General features: G+C 39.7%; 1 protein-coding gene across 1 annotated transcript in view; it reads left to right on the forward strand.

The window, feature by feature from the left end:
* EGF (epidermal growth factor) overlaps positions 1-24,496 on the forward strand; it is a 61,229-nt gene extending 36,733 nt beyond the window's left edge. The window contains exons 15-25 of the mRNA XM_082051024.1: positions 2,276-2,443; positions 3,203-3,352; positions 3,695-3,844; positions 4,483-4,599; positions 5,631-5,756; positions 8,105-8,224; positions 10,192-10,342; positions 13,028-13,192; positions 16,655-16,757; positions 20,125-20,227; positions 21,888-24,496. Coding sequence (XP_081907150.1) covers positions 2,276-2,443; positions 3,203-3,352; positions 3,695-3,844; positions 4,483-4,599; positions 5,631-5,756; positions 8,105-8,224; positions 10,192-10,342; positions 13,028-13,192; positions 16,655-16,757; positions 20,125-20,227; positions 21,888-22,111 — 1,577 coding nt within the window. The 3' untranslated portion in view covers positions 22,112-24,496. The remainder of the gene's footprint in view (positions 1-2,275; positions 2,444-3,202; positions 3,353-3,694; positions 3,845-4,482; positions 4,600-5,630; positions 5,757-8,104; positions 8,225-10,191; positions 10,343-13,027; positions 13,193-16,654; positions 16,758-20,124; positions 20,228-21,887) is intronic.
* The last annotated feature ends 1,498 nt before the right edge of the window (positions 24,497-25,994 follow it).

Genomic DNA, 25,994 nt, shown 5'->3' on the forward strand with positions numbered 1-25,994 from the left:
GTAACGAATACATTTAAATAAATGCACCTACTACATTTATATAAATGCAACAACTCCTACATTTATATGGTCCTAAAATTACATTCAGCCCTTTGAAGGCAACTGTGAGGCTGATGTGGCCCCCAGTGAAAATGAGTTTGACACCCCTGCTGTAGGGGTATGAAGTTACAGAGGCAGAGCGACTTGATATCCTGATGTTTTGCTAATGCTGCTAGTGAGACCAGAATTCAGCTTCTCGGACAGCTGTACACTGGAGGACGGGACATGAATTTTTATTACAGCAGCTCCCTCTAGTGCCTCTGTACTGAGAATTCATTCAGTTTAGCTGCATGCAAAATAGGTAGAATAATTTCTGCTCTTCTGCTAACCCCGTTTTCAGTTGTAAGTCAAACAGCCTGTAAGCACCCATCCAAGGCAGTGAACAGCACAACTATTCATTTTGTTTATACAATGAGTTGGGTTTGCACTGTTGTGGAAAAGGTTCATGTGATTATTCATTTTTCAGTTCCTGCTATCTCCATTTATGACACTACACTTTTATTTTTAAACCTTAATGTATTTATAAGTTAAGAAGTTAGGAAATAGCTTGTCAAAGCAAGGTGGTGTTTGTTGATCGTGCAAGCTATAGATCCTTAAGTTGTGAGTAAATGTTTAGATTTTGGGCTAGTTGCTCAAATTTAATGGAAAGAAAACCTAAGAATCATGCCCAGTGATTAAACATGGTTTAATGGAGGTAGTCAAGTGCTAATAGAATAACAATATACTCTTCAGCTTAACTTTTAAGAACACTCGAACAGTGTCTTAGAACTTTTGTTATGCAGGAGTGTTTTTTTCAGTTTATTTTTATTATTATTATTTTTTATTTTTTAAACTGCTACCTTTTGGGATCCCAATTGTATTACTGAAATTAAACATCACTTAGTTGAGGTCTATAAAAAAAAATAATAAAAAGCCAAGAACACAGATCGTAAAATCACGTGTCTACAGAACATACCTTGCAGAGGAGCTCAGACTGCAGTAATACAAAGTGAGGTGCATATACAGACTGTGTGTAAGGATGAGGAAGCATCTCTCTGAAACCAGGTGAACATCCATGGAAGAACAGTGTGTATTCTCATCTTCCATTGCAAAAAGCTTGCCCAAACGCTGGCTTGAAGGCAGGAGATTTCTACATGTATAGAAAGAATACGGACTAATGACAATTTTCTATCATGACAGAGATATTGAAGAGTCAGAATGATTTTGCAAAAATCTTCATACCTGTAGTGTGTCTGCCATTATATATGAAAGTGTCCTTTGGATTCTGAATTGCTGAGCTTCTCTCTGGAAGTCAAACTAGGGTTCTGCATTTTCCTAGTGAAGATAATGTTGTGCTATTAAGGAAAAACTGCTGTAGCCTGAACTTGTGGTGGGATTTCTCTCGCCTACTGTTAGTCATGTAAGTGTTTGGTGCCTGCTCTAAGCTGCTGTCCAGGTTCCTGTTGTAATCAGTAAAAAGAGAGGAAGCTACCTGAATGATCTGCTGCATCCTGTGGTTTGTGTTAACTGTTATTGTTAGTTTGCTACCTGACAGACAGTAACTAACTAGTCACAGCCTACTGCTGCTAGTTGAGTGAAGTGAGGAGAATTTATCCCTCTCTTCAATTTTGCACTGTAATGAGTTGGCTAGTGAATGTCTGTGCATGTTTATGTGTACATGTGGAGCACTGCATTACACTTGTGTGTACTTTTGGCACTTGCAGAGACCAAACACTGGCTTTAGAGTCCTACCATGAGTCATTGGCTACAGTGTCTGTAGCTCCCAGACTGCCCTGTGCTGGTACAGTTATACAGGATAATACATGCCATGAACTCCTCTCCTTGTTATGTGAAGAACACAGAAGGAGCTGTGTACCTCAGCAGCTCTGTGCTGGGCCACTTACTGGAGTAAGAGGGTGGGATTCCAATTCTGAAAGGCTGGTCTCAATACTGTTTCAAGAAATGATGAGGTAGAAGCATCCTGTGAACTGACTTGGTTTGAGGTCACCAACAGTACAGAGACTGTACTGAGCCTGTCAAGTGTCATAGCCCCCTCTGCTAAGAGCAAAAGTAATGTGTGCCTGTGGTCCATCATTCATGGACACTTAACACTCCCTATAAGACATCAAAGTGGAGAAGTGGCTATGGCTATGCCACCGTGTTAGAAGTAGACCTGTACACAGATAGTGCTTTTGTTTACTTGGTTTCTTGTGTATGTTGCACAGATCTGGAAATGAGAAATCTAATTTCTTTGTAGGCCACCCTTTTGATGTAGCAGTGTTTGAGGATCACCTTTGGTTTTCTGACTGGGCTAGGCCATCACTAATGAGAGTGGACAAGAAGACCGGCCAAAATAGGGTACGTCTTCGAGGCAGCATGCTGAGACCTTCATCAATGGTTGTAGTTCATCCTTTGGCGAAACCAGGTATACTGCAAAAATTGAGCAGTCATTCCCTTCCAGCCTCTTCTTGTTCACTGATATCAGTAGAATAGATGTCCTTGGGGAGAGGATTATCTTCTCAGAAACAGGCTCTTTAAAAGGCCTTGCATAGTCAGACTGGCATTTATTGAAAGCATCATCTGGGCACGTGTCCCAGGAAAGCTAACAGATTTTGTATATTTATGATCATGCCCAAGAATAGAGGCTGATCAATGGCCACAAGGCTACCATAGTCTTCTAATTCCTATTTATCTTAGTTTATCAGCACCCTTCACACACACACAAATAATAACAAATGACATGGAGAAAGATTTTGTAAGATTTATTAGTTTTGGATCAAATAATTTGATTTTCTGTTGGGAACAATCTCCCTGTAAGCAGAAAACAAGTAATTCAATAGACCAGGATTGAGAGAAGGTAATCACAGGTTCTCTATGCCCTTGTAATGTTCTTGCAGGGAATGATAGCACTCTAAATATTAAAGGAGTAAAAATAAAGGAAACTTTTTAAAGTGTAATACATACATTAGATGGAGAGTATATGAATCTGCTTTCCTGCCAGAGGCCAGGTGATAATGCCTATGCTTTACTATATGCATCTGTTTTTAATTAAAAAAAACTAAATTAAGGATGTTCTAGTTTTTGTCAGTCCTCATTCTTTTTCCAACTGCTTCAACTCTGAACAGCTAAAAGGAGATGTTGACTGAAGAAGCAGCTTGTTAAGTTGCCTGTTTTTCTGCATTAGGGGCAAATCCTTGCCTTTATGAGAATGGAGGCTGTGATCAGATCTGTGAAAACAATTTTGGAGTTGCCCATTGCATGTGCCATCCAGGATTTGGGAAAACTCAAGATGGAAAAACCTGCCATGCTTTGAATGTTTCCAACACAACAAGAGGTACAATCCTCCAGTTCCAAAAAAGACTGCTCCCAAACCCTTGAGGATCCTGGAAAAGGATTCACCTTGCTCTAAATAATGGATGACAGTTTCTCAGAAGAATGAAAACATTAGATTGTTGTCCTGGGTGAATAACCTGTTGTCTGCCCATTGTAATTTTTCCCTTGGCATATTAGCAGTAAGAGATATGCACAGTGGTCTTAGGAATAATTTGTGGCCAGAAACAAGTTAGTGTGGGAGGAAACCACCATGATTATTGGAAAGTCAACAAGCGGTGGAAAATCAGAAAGTTAGTTCAGTAGATTTAAATAGTCTGTGTCACTTTTTTCTTGTGTTTTTCAGGAAGTGTCTCTGTGCACAAGGAGGTAGTGCCAATGCCAACACCAGAGACCTTACCCCATAGCACACAAAGCGGTGGGATATTCAAGAATACAGACAGTGCAGAAAAGGAAAAAATGAGCATTTTGTTGATGGCTGAAATAATGGTATCAGGTAGAGTCTGATGATTGCCCTCCTTCTATTTACTGTGAGGTTCTGAATAGGTTTATATAACAAAAATAAATCATAGGCCTTAAAGGAAGAAAGGCTCGATGCCTAATCATTCATGGTCTGAACCCTCGTACAAGAAGCTGGGTCTATGCAATTATGCCAGGTAGGACTGCTTGTTTGATTGTTTGTTGCCATGTTTTTTCATTTTGTCAACAAAACTTGATGATATATCCAGGTCTAGAGAAAAATATTTCTAATTTGGGACACTTATGAAGATGTCTCAGTTTCTCCCTTGGATTTTATAAGCATATTAGGTTCCTCTGAAAAAAATTACAGTAAAACCAATAAATTCTGCAGATGTTCAGTGACAGTAGATCATTAAATTGTACAATAGGTTTTGCATAAAATATTCAGAAATCCTGATACTAAATGGCACTTCGTCTTCCTCTAGGCAAAGACAACAGCCATAACGATTGATTAACTTGTCATCATTAACCTTGGAAAACTTTTTTCAGGTTTTCTTGTTAGGTTTTGTTTATTTGGTTGGTTTGTTTTGTTTTGAATATGCAGTTACCTCCTTTGATCTGTCCAAATGCATCTAATGTTGTTTTTGTTTTGGTTTGGTTTTGTTTATGCCATAGATCAAGATGACTGCACTGCACTAGAATGTGATGTCAATGCACAGTGTGTTTTGCTGGAAGATGGTGCTATGTGCCAGTGTTTGAAAGGATTTACCAGGAAGGGGAAATCATGCTATGGTAATAAAATACATTAATACAACCTTCTGGAAAACTGTAGACTGGGGGAGAGGAAAATCTTTTCTCATATTGGCAGCCCTGCTGCATAAGCCACCACAGAAAGGTCAATGGTATTGCTTGTTTTAAAAGGGGCAATGAGCAGAGAGCATGTGAGATGAAATGGCTAATTATCACATGCCTTATTTTCCCCTGAGTAATGACTATTAATCCTAATAATATTAACAAGCAATAGCAAGAATAATAGTAATAAAAGCATAATGTATTTATTTGTAAAAATTGCCTAATTATAAAAGCTCAGTCCATAGACATGATAGTTGATGTACAATTTAGAAGTACGTGTTTAAGGAATCTCTTACAAATTAGTATTCCTCATGTAATATAAATATACATAAGTGCTGCTCTTGTTTCTTTCTAGCACTAGAAAGAAACTCCAACAATCAGACAACATATCGCTCAGAATGATCTTTATATTTTCAGACTTGCACACAACATATTTGGAAGCACTTTGTTTTCTCATAAAGGCCAAGGCAGAAAGGCATTAGGGACAGAGCAAGTTATCATTTGGTGGCTAAGCATGAAGACTCACAGGACTTTATGTTGCTATGGAAAGAGAAAAAAGAAAAGGAAGGTGAAATGGGCATATTTTTTTTTAATTGTGGTACATTTTTTTTTAAGCTTATGTGTTATTTGTCAAGATAGAGTTTCTTTCTGGGTAGGGTTTAAGAATATAAGACTAGCTTTGAATAGGATTATTCCCTCCTAATGGGATTTTTTTGAAGTGAGTGGTATTTGTGCAACCTGTAAGTCTCTCTCTCTGTAGCTGGTTGACCGTCTAAGGCTCTTCAGAGCATCCCCATCAAATTTCATACCAAGAAAAACCACAAAGCCTTTCTCTTCCCATTTGCTTCAGATGCACAAACGACAAGTGACAGTATAGTCTGAGGACGATTCATGATGTAAACATTTCGTTTTACCGATTTACCTGATGATTTCATCATCTATATGTTCTGTCTCCTTGTTTTGTCTCACAGATGTTGATGAGTGCGCTATAAATATAGACCACTGTAATCGAAACGTGTCAAGCTGTATCAATACAGAAGGGGGCTACGTCTGTAAATGTTTGGAGGGCTACATGGGAGACGGAGTCCATTGCTACGGTATGGGTATGTGTGAGGGCTGTGCTGTGTCTGGAAGGCTGGGAGAGGATGAATGAGCAAGACACGTGATTCAGGCTAGCCTTGCATCAAGATGTGAAACTGTCAAATGAGCTGTTCTCATTCTTTTTGAAAAATCTGGTTGGGGCGTGGATCCTAACAGTGACTCCCCCAGACAGCTGACATTTATTATTTCTTCCCTTTTGATTCTTTCTTTCCTGTTTGAAGTGTGGCAACCTCAGCAACTGATCAATATGCAAAGCCTGTAGTTGTCAGTGGATACGTTCTCCCAGTGTTTGCACTCTTTTTAGTAGCTCCAGCAGGAAAGAGAGGAAGAGTGAAGGGAGGAGGGGAGTGGAGGTGAAGCAGTAGAGCTTTATTGGAAATCGTTGCCATGAATATAAACGAAAGCCGTTATTGAGTGTGTCATAATACTCATCAAATAATTCCAGGTCTGTTTAATAGGCATGAGGTTCAAGGTGTTGACACTGACAGCTTGAGTACATTTAGAGTCTTGTTAATAATCACACCCACTGATTTTCCCATCCAGCTCTAATGCCAGGTCTTTAGTTCATTCCCTATATTTCTTATTTTTTAATTCATTTTAGCAGTAAATATGAAGGAACAATAAGCTCCTTCCCCTCAGTATTTGACTAGCACACAGTTTTCTCAGACCTTTATGAGAGTCTTGTCTTCTCTTTTGTTCTTTTCTTTTTCCTTTCTCCTTTAAAGCCTAATTCAAAGCTGATTAAATTTGACCCAGTTCTTACATAGTTTTGCTGGACTTTGCTTCTTCATGACAGATAAGGATCACTGAACAATGAAGAACAATATCATTATTGTGGGCAGGGTGTGGAAAATGTCAGAGGCAGGAGGGTCGAGAGAGCATTCTACCTACAGCGGTCAGAGATCCAAAGCTCATGTCTCTGAAGATGTTTGGAAGCACAGACAGAAGTGACAGAGAAGTGACAAGCTCCTCTTGCTGTCCCAGCACCACCTACAAGGCAGCCCTGGGCTTTCACTGTCTGTGCTATAGTTGCTCAGCTAGAATGACTATGGTGCCTACACCGTTATTTTTGAAAAACAGTCCGTTATCTTCCTGAAGTCTTTAAGTCCAGAAGATAGTAAGATATGCTTTCACAGCATTTCATAAATGATGCAACGTTGTTATGAGATAAAGAGAATTTATACTAATTTTGTGTTTGATTACTTGAAAGGTACTGTAAAAAACAGAAACTGGTAAGTGATTTTGTACTTCAGTTTTAGACACCTGCATGCATGCAGAGTGTCCAGAAATGTGTCAGTACATCCACAGATGGTACAAGATAAGTTCATGTTGTGTTGTTGAAATCACATTTCTTGGAATATGCTGCAACAGTTTTGTTTCTGTAATTATGCTTTTAAAAGTGCTCTGAATTTTCTATACTGTTTTGGGACAGATGCTGTTAATTTTACTATAGAAAAAGTCCCAGTGGTTTAAGGAGTAATTTCACACAAATTGCGATGGGAGATCTGTGACTTTGTTTCCCTAAAGTAGATCTGGCACATGTATTCTGCTGACAGTTGACAAAACAAATCAGAGGCTCCCAGACTCTGGTATGCACACACTTTTGAAGTTCCCATCTTTGGGGGGTGCCCAGGCATGTAGCACCATGCAGCTGCTGTCCCAGTGGTGGGTACCAGCCTGGCAGGAGCTGTTGCCATGGGCTGTGCTAGAGAAGGTGTGGAGGAAGGATGGGGATAAGGGTGGGCAGCAGGAGGGGGGTGAGAGGTATATATGGTCCAAACACAGGCTCTGAGCCTGGAAACTCTTGTTGTGATCAGGGAGCCAGTAATTCAGAGGCTCACTTCATTTAAGTGTTTACACGAACTAGATAAACCTGTAGCTTTCTAGACCCTTCTGTCTAAACACTTTGTTTAGGCTGGACCAGGTGGGTGGTGCAGGGTGGGGCAACTCCCTACTCCCAAACCCTTCTGCTGTCTTAATGCAAGAATGCCAACTGACAGGACTCAAGTACTTATGCAGGGTGCAAGCTATGGCTAGCAATGCCAGGAGAATATATCTAGTAAAAATAAGTCTTCTCTTTAACTCTACTGTGCTTGTTACATTTCATGAGAAAGCCTTCCCTCCCTTCCTCTCTTCCTCTGAGAGGCTGGGGCCACTGTGATTATTTGGCATAGAAAGTATGTTGTTGCTTTTCCGTTATGTTTTCCATGAAGGCATATTTGTAGAGGAAAGTTTTTTGGTGTTTTTCCCCACTGCCAGGAGACTGCAGAGCTGCAACTGCTGCCCTTTTAACTGATGCCCTGAGGCATTTCATTCTTCTAACCGCAGACTGTTTGGGTGACAGATATTGATGAGTGCAAGATGGGATCCCATACCTGTGGAGAGAACAGAACCTGCACAAATACAGAAGGAAACTTCACTTGCTCATGTACTGACGATGCTTCTGGAACTGGCACTGGCTGCAGTGAGTAAATAGAGTGAGCAATTAAAATTAAGTAGCGCTTAGCTAAGAACTATGCTTTTGGACAAATTGTTATACCTGGAAATTAAGGAAACCCTGTAGAGTGACATACTGAGCAGCTTGTGGATCCATTTAGCACTGCTTTAGGAGGATGGTTTGAAGTGGGCAAAGGAGACTGGATCTGAGTTTAATTTGGAAATATCTACATTAAGGTCCAATGCTAATTTTTGCTCTCTAAATGTAGACACATCTATCTAATGGCCTTTATAATCAACAGCAGAAGTAAGTGCTCCTTGGAAGTAACATTTTTGGAGGTAACGTTTTGGTAGGTAACTTCAGTCTGTGCCATTTTTTTTACTCTTTCCCTCCGCAGAAGGCTAGCAGAAGAACTGCACATAGTTTAAATCTGCTCAAATTCTTCAGAATAAGCTAGTCTTTCAGATCCAGTGCCTATTTTTTTTCAAAAGGGCTCTGAAACTCTTTAGAAAATGTGGTTACCAATGTAATGAAGGGAGCTGCTGAAGGCTCAGCACTAACCACCCCTCATTTCAGTTCCTCACTGTGACAGCAGCATTCTCGGCAAATGTGGAGCTGAGTGACTCACCATCTCACTCTGTGTCTACCCTCTTCAATGGGGTGAATTTTACTCCAGATCAAGTGACTGTCTGATGATGGAGGGATACTGTATAGTTGTCACAGATCTGCTTCTGTGGAAAACCAGAAAGAAACTATGGCTTTTAAAGAACACCAACCAGGATCCCCATCCTCTTTTCAGTTACTTAAGCTTTTGGTAGTTTCATGTGTCACTCAAGGAATATGATTTTAAATGATGCATGACTTGGAAGTAATGCCTTCTATGTTCCTCAGCTGTAAATCTGATTCCATGTTTTCATGTGTGTTAACACACTGTTTTAGTTCTTTGCTGCCCACTAACATCTTTTAGCAAGCTGAAGTTTTCTTTGCAGAATGCAGTCACACCTGAGGTTCACTGCAATCACTCAACCCTTTCCATTCAGGCTTTTTGCCATGGCAGTTCTCCTGTAAATGAAATTTTTAAAAACAAATGTCATTGAAGGTCATGTTGCAATAAAACTGATTTGAGTCATAAAACTGATCCCACAAATGTATGAGAGCGATTAGGTGTATTTGTACTAAGCCATACACCTAGAAATTCCTTGCCACGTAGATGTTTGGTTCTGACCTATAGATTTGCTGTAGCATCAAAGTAGGCAAGAAAGCACTCCTTTTCTGTAAGGGCATGTCTGTGCTGTAGGTCATGCTGTGCAGAGATTTTAGAGCTACCTTTAAACCTACTTTGTTTAGACATCTATGTAGGTGACAGTGGATGTGATTCAGAGCAGGCGACAAAACCCTTTGTAAAATTGGTTCAGTAGAGTTCCCTGCTTTACCTGTGATGCTGTTACCTGTATCTGAGCAAGCCTGGAACAATAAAAAAATGTGATTTGCAGTCACACAGAGGTGTGATCAACTGGATGGCAGCTGAGTAGAAGTAATCTGCATAAGAACAAGTTGCATGTAAAAATTTCTCAGTCTCAGATCCAAGTGCATGAAGTACAGTCACCTTTCACCTATACATCTGACTCTGGTACTTTATGCATGGTAGAGATTTACCATACCCTAAAGCTGAATAAGTTGCAAAAATCATTTAAGTGTAAGTAACTAGACAGCCTTCAGAGATGTATTCACACATCTAAATAGAAAGAATGCAGCTGACCTCTGTAGGTCTTTCATTGCAAATCTAGACTCAAGCATGTTTAGTATTTTCATCTAAAGTTCTGTGTGCCTAAATTTGATGAGCAACATAAGCAAATAGGTAAACCACAAGCAGTTGGTTAAAATTAGAGATTTTTATCTACTTTGCTATCTTGAAGTTCTGGAACTCCTTTGTAAGATCACATTGCCAATGCGGCCAAAAGTTTGAGATGTCCTTGTGAAATCCTTTGTTTCAGAAGCTACTGTGTCCCCTGCTGTTCTCAGCAATGAATACCCAACACACCCTGTGCAAGGTGGCTCTGCAGGGTGCCCTCCTTCCTACGAGTCGTATTGTCTCCATGGCGGAGTGTGCAATTATGTTTCTGATCTACAAGACTATGCCTGCAAGTAAGTACAGAAATTGGTATTGTCTGTGCTGATGAATGGTATCCTTAGGGCTCAGCTGAGTGCAGACCGTGAAGTGTTTGTCCATAAATTATCTGCTCATCACTCATGCTAGCAATTATCATTAGACTCTGCTCTTTTCTGTAAGTGATCACAGTAAGTTTCTGGAAGTGGTCACTCAATTCATGCCAATTGCAATTAAAAATAGGATTGGAATTGTTCCCTAAGCACTCAATTCTTTACTCTGGAAAGGTGAGATAAGTTGTTAAATGATTTAGTGTTCATGGCTTTATGAAAGACGTGCTTGCTGTCTCTCCTGTATGTATTGTACTGACTTGTACCTCCCTGTTGGCCTTGCTGTTCATGTGTAGCACTCTCCAAGATAGAAGATGACACCTCTGTCTTGTCTTCTCTGATTGGGAGCAGGGAAGAGAAGTTTGGTGTCAGCATCTTCCCTCATGGTTTGAAGAGTTCTTGCCCCTAGCAGAAAGGGTACAACATGATGGTCCTTTTAAATACAGGGAGAGTAGCAACAAGACCTCAAAAATGAGACCTCCTTCCTCCTGTCAATACTTTTGGGAAGGCCACATCCTGATTCCCTAAATGCAGTTACTGATAAAAGCAAAAAGTATCTCCTGTTTCCAGAAGTCAATCCTGGGCTTGGTCAATGTGACAGCCTAGTCCCATGGGGTAATCATCTCTTCAAAACCATTAGTGCTGGAGTTTGTGTAACTTGATTATATTTGAATCTGTGCTATGTTTTTCTTCAAAATCAAGCATTAAAGTGTTTACAATGGTACAAATCCAATACCTGCCTCCTCCCCGGGGTCTCACCTGGTGAGTGAGGACCTGTGCAGGGGATGGATGATGTTCCCTAGTCCGCAAATCTCACTCCGTGTCTTAGTAGCTTGAGTGACCCTGGTATAACCCTGGAGTAAGAAGAGCAAGCTTTGTGCTAAAGGGTTTCTTTGACCCACCGTTCCCCCAGATCTTCCTTGTCCTGCACTGCAGGAACCTCTGTAACAGGCCATTCCTGCAAGCACTGTCAAGTCCTCAGCTTTCTCTGCCTACAGACCTCTGTACCCGCAGGAATAGGAAAAGAATGTATCTCATGTACGTACCTGGGAATGAAGTGGATGCTTTGTGCCCTGGATTTCCTAAGCTCAGTAAAGCCTTTGCAGGAGATGGACTCACAGTCATCTCTGGTATTTGTTATGAATTTTTAGTGTAAATTTTAAAGGCGCTGAAAACCATATGTTCTCACCTCATTCAGTTTCTCCTGTTGAAACTGAGGAGCCTACAGCTGCAGAACTTTCAAATTGGATCACATCTTTTTTATTATTATTTTATTTGTTAGATGTTAGTGCATAATAAGAATACAAATGCATGTATTCCTCAGTGCTGGAAGGGGAAGCTCTCTAAAAAATTAAGGAGCAACCATGCTTAGCCATGTTCTGGGGAACCAGGTTTTTCGCATGGACCTTGCTGAATTCTCAAATTGCTGTAAATTTTCACTAGATGGCAGCATTCATTCATGTAGGCTGTACTATATGACACACCAAAACGAAATAGCAAAATGTTACCTAGCAGAAATATTTAGCAAAAATCACATACAAAATGTGATTTGTATTTTAATTAATGAAATCTCTTACACTAGAAAGTAGATCTTCTAGCTTGTTAGGAGTTTATTGTGGTCTTACATTTAAAAATTGGCATTTTTCTGCATTCCAACACAGATACATTCTAATTTGTGGTAGAATGAGAGCACTTGTGCCTGATTTAATAATTAAGGCTGATATAACATTTTCAGGACATTAGGTAAAAGCTGATGTGAATCAAATCCTGCTTCTTTTGCACATTTGTGTAGCTCTTTAGACTTGAGTACAACTAGAGATAAGAATCGTGAGAAGGGTTTGAGCCTATGTTGCTGAGAGACCATCATGAATCCAGTAGACTTTTAACTTTTTATGTTTATTATTTATTTCCTTCTTTATGTTGCTCACCTTGAACAGTAAAGCTAGGCTGAGATTCTTTTTGATGTATTTCTCACTTCCTAGTAATTTCAATTTCCTGCACTGGTAAGATAATTCTATGTTGAGTTTTATAATGGTAAAAACAAACAAACAAACAAACCCCCAAACAAAAACTGCCTACAGAAGAAACTTGTGTTAAAACCAAATTATGAACCTATTTCTAAACCATATTTAAAAAAAAAAAACCCCACAAACCCACACTTTCACCCATGTTTTATTTTAAATTTAGTGTTTAGATAAAAATTTGATTCTCCTAACCACATCACTCTGAAAATACAGGTAAGTCTTATAATCCCAGTTTCAAAGAAGGGCAGCTTGCTGCTGGAAACAGTTAAATGGAAAATCTCAGGGAAACACTAATCGCCCAGCAGGATTTAAGAGAAAATTATTTTTTCTATCCTTTATGCATTAGAATTTGGAAATTATAATCTTGCTGTATAATTCTATAGCTTTACAGTTAAAAAAATCTTTTAATATTGAATTCTACAGGTTTTGACAGTCATTCCTTTAAGGTTATTTCGTCTTCACCGCTACTAAATTCAACGAGGTATTTCTGTAGAGGTTGCCCATGGTAAATCAATGCACATGGTGACTGAAGTGATGATCTGGGTTTTTTCCTCTGCTGCCACTTACAAAATGTGCTTGTTTCTGGCAGCTGTGTGACGGGCTATGTTGGGGAGCGGTGCCAGTTCAGTGATCTGGAGTGGTGGGAGCAGCAGCAGGTGGAGCGGGTGAAGATGCGGAACGTCACCATTGCCGTGTGCGTAGCTGTGCTGGTCCTTCTGCTCCTGCTGGGGCTCCTGGCTGCCTACTGCCACAGGTAGTACTTCCAAATGTGCTGTGAACCTGCAGCATGGGGACCGAGGTGCTGCTGACTTGCACAGAAGGTTCATGGTGAAGAACATGATCTGTTCCTCAGTTGGTGGAAATCACCATATCATCCTTGTTAGTCTTCTGCTTTTCAGTAATTGTATCTATGAATAACTCAGAAACTTCTGGCATGTCCCTTGCTTGCATACTTGCATTGATGTTAGTGAGTGACATGTGTCTGGGAGGGGAAGAAGAATAGACCTTATTAGGCCTGAAGAGGAACCATAATTTGTATTGATGGGAGAGTCCAGGAGCACGCTATTTTCTTCTTCCTCAGTTTCCCTCAAAAGCTCTAGATGTCTGAAACTCTCATGGTAGGGTTTGGCTCTTCTCTGCTAGCTATCCCCTTAGTTTGGTTTTGCTTCACTTTCAATGGAGAGTGGCACCTGAAAATTTCCTTGCCATTGAGAAAAGCATTGTACTAACCTTCCAACAGCAAACTTCCACAGTGATGCCTTCAGTAATGAACATGAGAACAGTTCAGCTGGCAGCAGAAAGGGTAAAATCAGGGATGTGAGCCTAAGACACATCTGTTGTAAAAGTACTCCCTGGCATTTTCCATGGCTGTAATGAATTGTGCAGGTTTGGGATTCTTCTCATGGCAAAAAGAATCCCTACAGTCACTATTTAAGAACCCAGTCTGATGTGAAATTAAATGTCATCGATGTCCCTTGGACTGGAAAGAACTCAGCATTTAATAAGTTAGAGTCTTTTGTTCATGACCTTGGCAGATAACTATTCTCAGATGCTGTTGTTTAAATGGATATTTATATTTAAAAGTAAACGAACAAAAAGCCAGATAGCAGCCAAATGAACAATCTCCTGCTGCATGCTGACCACCCCTCCATGTGCAGGGGTTTGTTTGTGATTTAGGTTAATTTTAAAATTAGACTCTCACAGGCATAAAAAATTAAGCTACAAAAGAAGTTAACTATGGAAGCTAGTATTTTCCATTCTTATTTAATGTTTCCTAGTTTATTTAGTCCATAAAAGATAAGTTGACACATTTCTTATTTTCTCTTAGCTAATGGTAGAGGCCCAGAATTAAAGCTAAACACAGCCTGGTTTGTTCTCAGGACCTGGCATTCAGAAGCTAATGAGTGGAATGATAAATACAGAATAGGAAATTGTGAGATTCTTATGGTGCCAATATATGTCACATAATCTGTCATGAAAAATAGCCAGAAAATAGCTGGTTTTAAGGTGTGAAGATATTCTCTACCCTTTTTCTCTCTTTTGTCATTTCTTCCTGATTTACCTTTCTTTCTTGTCAAATGCTTTTTATCAATATAACTATTTACCTCGAAAACAAGTTTTCAATTACATACTTGACTGAATTTGGACTGCAGCTATCACTAGCCTAACTAGATAAAAATGAAACTACTGACCTAAAATCCCTATTTAACTGGAGTCTAGAAACCAGTATTTGGGTTGCAATTGCTACACTGCTTTTTCACATAATGTACTGTATTTTGAAACGTACAGATTAAGTCTGTAATAGTCCTGTTCCTTCCCCATCCATCTCCTTTTAATTGGAGGAAATGAACTTGGAGATCTACACCTGCCAATCTGAAAATGTGTGAACTGGTGGCCAAGAATACCAAAGTATTGTGTTGGTTTGCTCAATGACTGTAGTCTGCTGAAGAGTGTTGTGTGTTGTAGTTTATGTAGTCTGACTGTATAGTATACCAAATTTACTATCTTCCTTGGGAAGCAAGGCAACAGCCCTTTTCCAACAGCAAAAAAAATCCAAATCACGGATTTAACACCCACAATCCCTCCACTTCAATAGGCCAAGGCTGTGCAAAAAATGACAGTAGGACTGGAATTAGGATTAAGAAATCCTTGGCCCCTTGCCCATGCTCGGTCAACTGGATTTCACTGCCTCGACTGCTTGTGCTCAGTCACACATGAAGACTCCCATGCCCGCCAAGTCCATCTGGCTTCTGTTACTCTGCATGTAAAGTAAGATGTAGAATTAGTGATCGTCTTGAGTGGGGCATCTTGCTGAGGACTGGCCTGTGTGTGAGCTCTGTGCAATGGATTTCATGACTCTTGAGTAACGGGCTCGAGTTTTGTCAGCACTATGAGCTGCAATGCAGAACAGGCACATCCAGATGACGGAACATGAATGCCTGCCTTGCCACAGCATCAGGAGAAGTCAAAATGGATGAATTTACCTTATTTCTCAGCATTCTGCTCTGTGGCTATGCCCTCAGATCTGACACCTGTTTGATTTTATATTAGCAGTCTCAGTCTTAACCTCTACTGGAGACAATTATGTTTTTTAAAATGTTTGAATACATAGGAACATGTTACAGAGAATGTGGGGATAAAATCCATGGTGGAGATAGGTCTTTCTCATTTCTAGCAAACAGTGCATTTTATTTACATTGTATTTTCATGAAGGGAAAAACATAAAATAATTATGACAGATGCACTTTCCCAGTTAGTATATTAATGTGATGTAGAAATAAAAGGAAAAATCCTGTTTTTTTTGGTACACATCTATTAAATTTCATTTAAAATAGATTAAATAACAGGGTGTTATAACTTGAGACTTCCAGAGTTTGATCAGTGTAACATTACTTTCGTTAGATGATGTGTAGAAAGAGAAAAAATGTGTATGTAAAGTCAGTAAAGATGTACTGATTTGAATCTCAGGCAGTGTAAATTAACTCTTTTTCTTATGACCATGTTTTCTACATTGGGGCCTATATGGGCCTTATAAGTGATTGCAGTTTATCTGCAAAAAATATCAAATTTTGAATTTATGGAAATAGCCATTTAGAGCTGATTATTAGAAGCTTTTTCCAACTCCAGGCTCTACTCTTGGCTTTTTTGCTTCTTGAGCTAATTCTGTTGGTCAAGCTTTTTCTTGGAAACATCTTAGTTCTAAGTTTCTTTAGGCTTTAAGTTAAGCTTATTTTGTAGTGATTTCTGAAACTGTTGTTCTTCAGAAATGTTGCAGATGAATGCAGAAATGACTTTCATAGTTGTAACTATCAATGGTACAGACAAATACAGTCAGATTTTTATTGCTGAGCTTCACCCACAAACACTGTTTATTGTATTGGCTGATATGTAAATCTTCACAAGAGGCGTGTATTATAAATAGAATAATATAAGAAAATGGAAGGGGTCTTTCTGCCCACCCCCGCCCCAATGAATGGCCCTTTACAGATGGCACATTGGAACAAAGATTTGTTCACTTCTTACTGACTTCTGTTTCTGACAAACTGCTTATTTTAACCCTTATGTGGTAATTGACAGTAATACACCCTTTCAAGCCAATGAAAGAAAGAACAATATATGTCCCATCTGTAAATACCTATAGAATAACGTGTGAAAGGAAGCAGCATCTGTTCCTCCCAAAGCAAAATAATTTGTTTCAGCTTTTGTTCTGTTGTAGAAGTCAAAACTTGTATAAGAAGAATCTCTATGCAGAAGCGATAAGAGATGCCAGCAGCCGCGCTGACAATGAGAACGTGACACCTACCAGCAACAAGTCTCGGGTAACTATATTAATGTGCAGTGGAGAGGGAAGCAGGAAGGATCAAAGAGTGTTAGGGATCCACTTGAGATTATCCATCAAATAATTCACATCTTAAATATATTAAATAACTGCCAGAGTCATCAAGTGCTTTGCTGTGAACCCTAGTTCATCTTACCTCATTGTTATCCCTCAAAGTTCACAGCTGCCTGGATGTATTGCAGCCATTAGCCAGTGTTATTGTTAGCTTTGAACACAACAGTTGGGGAACTGTGTTCTAAATTAAGGAAATGGCAATGTGATGACATGGCATATCACAGAGTTATTTTCACAGGAAAGTATGCCCTTCGTAAAAAAGGCTTCTTGGAAGCCAAGTATTGTGTGTGCTATGTGAGATGTTGAACTTTATTTGGGGGGTTGAGAAAATTAATGTCTTTGTATTAGAGGCTGCTGCCTTGTAAAGAAAGACAACCAGGATGTTATTGGTCAGTTTGAGAGTGAATATAAAATACAAATTTTGCACTGGTGTAGGTAGAAATACCATCATGATCTGGTTGTACTGACCTGTTTCTGTTGTCAGTTTTGAAGTTGCATCATAGAATTTGGCCCCATCAGATTCCTTCTGTGCCCAGTCTGAGACTTCTTTCTCAGAATGGCATGTTGTACACTGACAACTTGTCTGCACACACAAATCATTCAGCTCTGAATAAGCTGCTGTAATGCAGGTATCCCCGTACTTCTTCAGGTAGCATCATGTCAACTAAGCAGCGTACACTCTTCAAAACAAGCACAGTTATGCCAGTAGAAAAGGCCACCAGAAGAGTTGCTACTTGTGTGGGATTGGTGATTAACTCTAGTGAAGCACATACATTTTTACTGGAGTAACTGCACACATAATTTTCTAGTATAGGTATTACTGAAAAGTTTTAAAGCCTTCCAGACTCAGCTATAGCTGGAAAGGTACAAGAACTGTGTGTGTAGTAGGCACGGTCACAAAAGAATTAGACTTTAAATGGCCCAAAGTTTGACTTTACTCCAAATCTTTGAGTCCAAAAAGAGCTAAGCTTGTTCTACTTGGGAATCTGTTTGAGGAGTTAAATATCATGGAATATTTATAGTGCAAATCCAAGGATTTTTAATCAAACTGAAGAAGGCTTCACAAGTGTTTTAGATTGAGTGTCTGGCAGGATTTGTGAGTGGGTAGCCACTGAAACACACTATCAAACATATATTGGGAGCACTGAATTTACTTGACCCTGGTTACGACATATTGTTCCTTAGCTGATCAAATGCACGCTCTTGTGGACCCTTTATTACCAGCACTTTGTTCTTCCAGGTACTGGACAGCAAATGTGCTGAATCACAGTGATGTCATCATGTGTTTACAGTAGAGACAGAAAACACAGTTTGCAAAATATCTGAGGTTGGGAAAATCATAAACATTTGTTGGGACTGAGAACAGCTCATTGCCTGGGAGCAGTGCTCTAAGAGGCCTGCAGCTCATCAGCTCTGTCCCCACCTGCTGTTGTCCCCACAGTTAATGCTAGTGGTCAATGACATTATTGCTGAGTATAAGAGTAATTAGACAGCTAAGCAATTGACTGAACCAACAAAACCAAATCCAACCTGCTCATCTGTTACACACCCGTGTTAAATTTCACCCTGCATTCTTGAACTGGGAGACATCAAATACATTCAGAAAATAAATTATTGCAAATAGCTTGTTGCAGACTGGAAGAGGAAATCACTGACCCTTTGCTAATTACTGCTGCTTACACACTAATGGATTCCTGTGGTTTCATACATGTGGGATTTTCTCTGTGCTGATGTTGCCATTGAGTGTTAAATTCCCTGGGGCTTCACGCATGCACGCACTCAGGTTAGAAACTGTAGAGTTGCCAAAAACAGGAGGAAGTTTTTCATTTCTACTATTCACTTAAAGTGGATTATTTGGGAGCTTTATGTAAAAAAAGAGATTATACTACATTGGGGACAGAAAACTACAGCTTCTCAACTCTTAAGGTACTGGAATGCTGGTTTGGGTGCTATTGATTTACACAGCATTAATAACCCTAATGAAGGACTTCATATAGGGACTGGATGATATGTATGCACCATAAAGAGCTCATGAAATTCACTCTTTTTGCAGCCCACAGTGCTAATGCTTCTTGGTGATGCTGGGGAGAGGGAGTGCAAAGACTGACTTGTTCTTGCCCATTTGTGGAGGGTTAACGTAAAGGATAACGAGCTTTTACACTATCACACATATCAAATGCTGGGTATTGTGATACTGAAACTATGCCTATAAATTGTCCAAATGTCATTCACTTCTTTCTTTACTTCTATTCTGCCAGCTGAGGCTACATTTAGCTGAGCGTGTGTTTGAGTGTTTTTTTTTCACATTCCCATTAGAGTTCCATAAGCCAGGCTAGGTTTGTCCTAGGCATATGTAAGCCTTGGTAAACTTCTGCACATGCTTGGATTTTGATGCTATTCTGAAACGTTTCATCCAGCAAGTGTCCTGCTTTGCACAGTCAAAGATACTTTGCAGAACTGTGTGTAGCTGAATCTCCTCTGGGGGTCTGTCCCATGTGGGTTAGCAACTGTAAGCCTACAGATATTATGTAAATGAACTGATGCCTAAATAGTCACACCTGCTACATCTGTGATCCATCCACATAAATCCACCAATCCACCTGGACCACTGAATCTGTCAGTCCTCCACTGGAACATCCTATTTAGACATATTTTTTCTTCTCCTCTGTCTGCTCCTTACATGTCCCCCTTTACTGGGTTTCTCTCTTTCCCTCTATACCATTTCAGCACAGTGCATCACATTGCTTTCCTCTACCCTTGTTTTTTTTCTGTTTTGCCCCTGGACTTTTCAGCATATTCTCCCAGAGGGTCCTGTCTTCTGCTTCTGTGGTGTCACTACCATTGTCACGGTGGGATGATGGAATTGCACACACCAGGTGGTGCTGAGCGCCAGAAAAGGAGGCTCGCATCCTTGCTTGTGTCTGACAGGGTTTCCTGCCGTTTGGCTGCAGGTGTCTCTAATATTTTAAAAGTGTCCCTCAGTACTATGCTGAGGATTGATTTTCATGTACTTTTGTTCTTGCATCTGGAAAGGTTGATTTGCAAGGCAAAAGAATGAGTAGTTCTTTACTAGATTGGGACTGAACATTTTCCAAAGAAAGACCAGGGCTGTCATCAACTCAAATGTTTAATTATCTGCAGGGGAAGGGTCATCCCAGAAGCCAGGATGACCTTTTTCCTTCTGCTGTGGTTGGAGTGTGTGGCCCTTAGAGTTTGTCTCTTGGGTTTTGGAAAGCCAATTCGTTTGATATTAATTTGGGCTTTATATTTGTGCATATTGTATGTATTTGCAGTTTGCAGTTGTTAAGGAGTGTAACAGTTCTCTGGAGACTAAAGCAGTTGATTTAATTGGGTGTGAGACAACAGATCCTCATCCTGCCTGTCCTTCAGAATATGGTGAGTGGGATTTCCTTCCTTATTAGATCTTTCCTCACCTTCGTACCAGCAGGAGCAGAAGCTGATAGAGGAGATGTAAAAATCGAAATTATATTTCTGGCCTGTTTATAGCTCTTGTGCACAGCAGAACTCGTGTTTGTATTGCTGTGAAGAGACCATTCAGTCCTTCACTTTGCACTTTATTCATAAGAAAATACACTACAGCAATGCTTTCATGCTCATAAGAAGCCAAGTGCTTCTCAGGATAAAGATATATTTTTGCATTTATATAGAATTTCACAGGTTTGTCTCACAGTAAGTGAGTTATGCCCATCATACTGGTGGGAATTTTATATACATGGAAAAATATACTTTGACAGTCTTTATTCATTCAGGCAGGATAACTGACGTTGCGTGAGGAGTCCGGGTCTCCCCAGAAAACTTTTGCCCTGCGGCAGAAATGCAGTTCTGCTTGTTGTGCTAAACAAGGTGTTTGACTTCTTGGGGAGTGTTTGGTGCTTACACAAAGATGAGATGAATGAAGGAGATGTGCCTCCCATCCCCAGTGCAAATGCAGCAGGCAGCACAGAAGCACACAATGGGCTTCCATGGCCCACAGATTATCAGCTGGACCACTCTTGAGTTTTAGGAAATGCTGCCTTATAGATGGCAACTGAATCTCCTAGTTGCTCAGATGGTGAGAAATGATGGAGAAAGACTGGTATTTTTAACCATTTCTCTTATTTACCATATGTATCTCCTAACTACAGAAGTCACTAGAGAACCCAGTTTGCATCAGTTCTTTAGACATGCAAAGACAAATGCTTGAGGATACTTGAATGGGCAGGCATCTTGCAAGATTTTCAGAATTGCCCATCCTGTCCTTAGACATATGTTAGGCAGTCACTTTATTCATCAGTGGAAAATATGTCTCACATTTCCTTTATTGGGCTAATATTGTGAACATATGTAGAACTGTATCATCCAGTGAAAGAAGCCTGATGTTTCCCATTAGGAGGCTCTGTTTTCATTTATAGTTTTATCAGATACAGCTATTGGAACAGAAATTTCTCATGACAGGTGTCCAATTTTTCCATAGTAGAAAATTGCAATAAAAGTGGTTCAGCCACTTTAGACAAGAAGACTGGTAAATAATCGGATGTCTTTTCTAACATGTTAAAGGAAGTTCTTATAATATGCCAATGAATAATTCTAAGATAATTTGACTTTGGAACAGGGGCTTTAATTTAGACAGGCAGGTGGTCTTTCTGACATGGGTATGCATTTGCTTATTCTCGTATATTAAAATAGAAAACCATGAAACTTGCCCAGGACAAGTCACTTCTTAAAATCTGTAACAAGTTCTTGACTTTGCCCCTTCCCCTTCCCCTTCCCCTCCTCTCCTCCCCTCCCCTCCCTCCCCTCCCCTCCCCTCCCCTCCCCTCCCCTCCCCTCCCCTCCCCTCCCCTCCCCTCCCCTCCCCTCCCCTCCCCTCCCCTCCCTTCCCCTCTCCCCTCTCTTTCTTTTCTTTTAACATGAATTGTTTTCATAATTTTCTGAACTTGATTCTGTGCTTCCTTTCATAGCTCTCCTCTCTCAAAGCTATCATTAGCTTTCTTTTAGCTTAGTTATTGTGAAGCTTCCCAAATCACTGTCGGTAATATATATCCATTTTCTCCAGTGGAAGAACAGCCAATAATATACAACAAAGCAGCAGAGGCTTTGGCAGAAGATGAGCAAGAACAAAGCTATCGACGAGAGGTTCCTGGTGGGGAGAACTTGTGTCAGCCCATGGGGGTGGCGAAGGTCCCTGCCCAGGCTCCCTGGAGCATCCACCCCAAGTCTCCTGTGGAAAGGGAGCGTTGCGAGCTTGGCCCGGCCAGCCTGCTCATGCAGCCAGACTAGAGGCAGCCTGGGTTTGAGTTGGAAAAGGAGGAAGAATGAAATCGGTAGAGGATGGGAACTCATGAAACGCTGAAGCAACCCTCATTTTTTTCATTAAAATCTGTTTTAGAGAAAACAAACAAACAAACAAAACCACAAATCAGAACAGAGAAGTCCTTGCCACTCCTTCCCTGTCATCTCTGCTTGGAAGAATTACTGTGAGTAGTGTATTAACAATGAGTATTCTATAAGTATCACTTTGAGGGTCACTGCTGCTAACTTCATTAACTGCCTGCTAAAAGGACACTGAGGGAAAAACAGGCTAGCGGGTGATTTGTCAGACTTAAGGGTTTTTAATGGAGTTCATTGCAAGTAGTGATCTTTACACATACATGGAGTCCAGAGAACTGCCACAACCACAACTACAGAGAAACTGGAATGGAAGATGATACAGGAAAAGGAGTTAAAAATGAATCTTTTAATTAAAATATTGTTCACGGACTCTTTAAGCCTCTTCCCAGCATTGCTCTCAGGCCAGTGTGGCTTTTTGGACTTTCACCAGAGATATTCTTGTATCTGCTTCTCTAAATGAGCACCAAATGGGGTCTTGCATTTCTCAGGTTTGATGGGCCAGAGGATTGTGAGCATATGGTATTAATGATGGTCACATCTGTTAAGTGAGAGGTAACATTTGAGAGGAAAGGTGATTCTTCCATTAAATTTTCCAGTCTACATTAGTCCTTCAGAGCTCTGCTTACTGCAAGGAAACACGTTTTGGAGATGTTCTTGCCTCACAGAAGCACAACTGGCAGCAAAACCTGGTCCATTATATAGGACTTGGCGTGGAGAAAGAAGTCCAGTCAGTCACTGCTCCAAAGGAACAGGAGGAGTGGGACAAACAGAAAGCACCTCAGTTTGGACAGACTTCAACATAACTGATTTGTGCTGCCTGATAAAATACATGGGATCAACTGGAAAACACTACCACTTTTTTTTTTGTTTGTTTTGTTTTGTTTTGTTTGTTTGTTTTTAACTGGTTTTCTAACAGCTACAGTTCCCTTCCAGTTATTTACTAAGAACTAACTCATAACGCTCTGTTGTATACAGAGTTGTAGATTAGTTGTTTATCATCTCAAGGGATTTTCACCACTAGTCTTGACTCCCGAAGGGTGTTTTCAGAAGGTTTTGGAAGATATCTGTAAAACAGCAATATTACTAATAAAGTGTTAATTGTAGGGGATCTCTCAGTCCTCTGTCTTTGAAGCCTACTACTATAACTATCAGACGCCTTTAAATTCCACTACAGAACCCACCACTAGTGTTCCTTGTAATTAATTAGCTGGATAATAGTGGTAAATGTTATTAATTTGTGTGCCTAACATCCTGCTTTTGGGGTTTTTAGAATTCTGCCAGGAAGGTCTGGGATGTCATTTGGTTACCAGGTCTGTAGTCTAATGATGAGAAAGTGTGTTGAAAGGCTCTTACTTCTTGTCCAAAACAGTCATGCACTCGAGTAACTTTGCAGAGTCAGTTCTGATTTATGTTGGTATAAACAGTAAGAATATTGAGCCCAAGGTGTCCGAATTACCATAAATATAATGCTCTGTTGTGTTGAGAGTTGTCACTTATCTTCTGAAGTGATTTTTGCTAGAGGTTTTGAATTGCTGAGTCTGTTTTCTAATCACATCAGTTCTGAATTCATGGTGAACTTGTAAAATAGGCATTTTCACAGGTTAGTTGCAGCCAGTAGCAATGAAGATGCCTTCTCTTGTGTGAATGACAACAAGGCTGCTTCCATGGAAAGAGAAGTGGTTGAGGAGGGCTGGCATACTGAACTGTGTTCAGCAGAGGGCAACCACTGGGATGAACCATTAGTATTTGGTAGATGTTGTTGTAAATTTAGTATAATTTAATTGAATTAACGCTGTTAAAGGCATCTAGTTTGGATTCCCTGATCTTTCACAGTTCATCATTGATGTTGTGTATTTTGATGGGAAGAGAGTCCAGCTATAAAGGCCCTGATTCAGTAAAGCATTTTATCTCCATGAGAGCTAGACGGTAAAATGACTTTGATCCCTGCACTTTGATTATCTCTGGTGAAATACGTTTGTGTGCTTAAAATCCGTGTTGTGTTGAATGACAGTCAACATTTAGTTGGAAGTTTCCCTGCTCAAAGGAAATAAAGCTTTGTAACTTCACACCTTGCCTAAACAGACTCCTTACAATTTAGTTTCTTATTCTGTCCTGTGTTTTGTTTGCTTTACTTTCCTTCAGTGTAAGGATCTAATTTTAAATTTGATAGTGTTCTTTACAGAATAAGATAGGAAAATCAAGCTGATAGGTTTTTGTAATCAGGGTGTTTTGAGTTTTAAATGTTGCCTAAACTCAAAATATTTAGTGTAAAACCTTGAGACGGTATCTCAACACAAATATAATATATTTGGTTTATTTGTATGTTTATAAACCTATTGATCTATAAAATAAAATAAGATCCCTGGTGTCCCACTTGTTGTAAAAGAAGAAAACACAAAATTCTGGTTTCAGTTAACTCATGTCATGTTTGTTGATAGCTCCATTGGTTTCATAGAGCTGCAGTGTGTTGGTGCAGCACATGCAGATATCATGGGTTTTTCTTTCACCACTCAGCAAATCTATACTGATGAGGATTATCTTCTGCAGCTCACAGGTATATCCCAGCTTGAATACGGTAAGTTTTTATTTATTATTTTAGTTATACATTCCCATAAACTGGTAGGAACCATATTCTCCTTTTGCACACATTTAAATGGCCCTGTTACAAATGTTGCTACTTGTTTGTCTAGAAATATTATCCATGGCTTCACAGTAAATTTTCAAACTGATCTTCAAGATTTTATTGTCAGACTTTACATGCGGATCATTTCAAGTCAAGTGGTTGAATCCTGGAGGATTCTCAGTTTTTTCTGGCTAAACTTTTTTTCAAGTATGCAAGACCAAAAACCCCAAAACTTTTAAATTATTAGACTTTCTGGGTATGTAGCTAATGTAGTATTGATCTCAAATCCTACTGGTATACTCTGACTTTAAAAAAATGAAATTGATGTGTGTTATATTAAGCTGTAAAAGAGGAATTCAGAAATGTAGAGGGAAAAGGCTTGACAGGTCCAAAGTGCTAAAACTATTGGGCACTTCTAAAGAGCAAGGGAGAAAATGAGTTTGTTTAGTTTAGTAAATCCTGAGTTTACTGAAATTGACATTTCAATTCTCTAAAGCCGTATTTTCATTGTAAACAAATGAGGAATGATTCATGCTCATTCATTATGAACATAGGCAGTGTAATGGTTCCTAGTCACAGGAATGTATGACACATCTCATTTCAAGTGTCTTTTACAGTCACTTGCAGCCTTGCAGAAGTTTATCTGTTCAGGCAAAAATTTTTCATTCTGGTAATCTCTTTCACAATGAAAATATTTCTAAAAAAAATATGAAAAAAGTTTAAAAATATTCAGAATAGGATTAGGGGAAGCCTCTGCTTCATCAACATATATTGTGGTTTTGTCTTATTGGGAGTCATTTTATCTCATGTTATTTCAGGGTGATGCCTACACTGTTCAGTTAGTCTTCAGAACACACTTGGTGTTATTGCTTCATTCTGTGATAACCTGCCATCTTTATCTCTGTGCATGTGAAAAGGAAAGATGTTAGTGGCATTAGAAGCCTCCCCCAGAGCCCCAGGAATGCACCCCAAACACAATCTGCGAGGGCGATAGCCTAAGTTGGCTCACGTTCCTCTGATCTTTTATTGAGACTGCTGTTTAATGCCAGTTTTGATGCGGACCAGGGACAGCCAACTTTGTGAAGACTATTCATCATGGGATTAACTTTCAGGCACTCCTCAGTACTGAGGTGGACTAGATTCAGACCA

The sequence above is a fragment of the Streptopelia decaocto genome, assembly GCF_964273445.1.
Source record: "Streptopelia decaocto genome assembly, chromosome: 4".
Taxonomy (NCBI): domain Eukaryota; kingdom Metazoa; phylum Chordata; class Aves; order Columbiformes; family Columbidae; genus Streptopelia; species Streptopelia decaocto.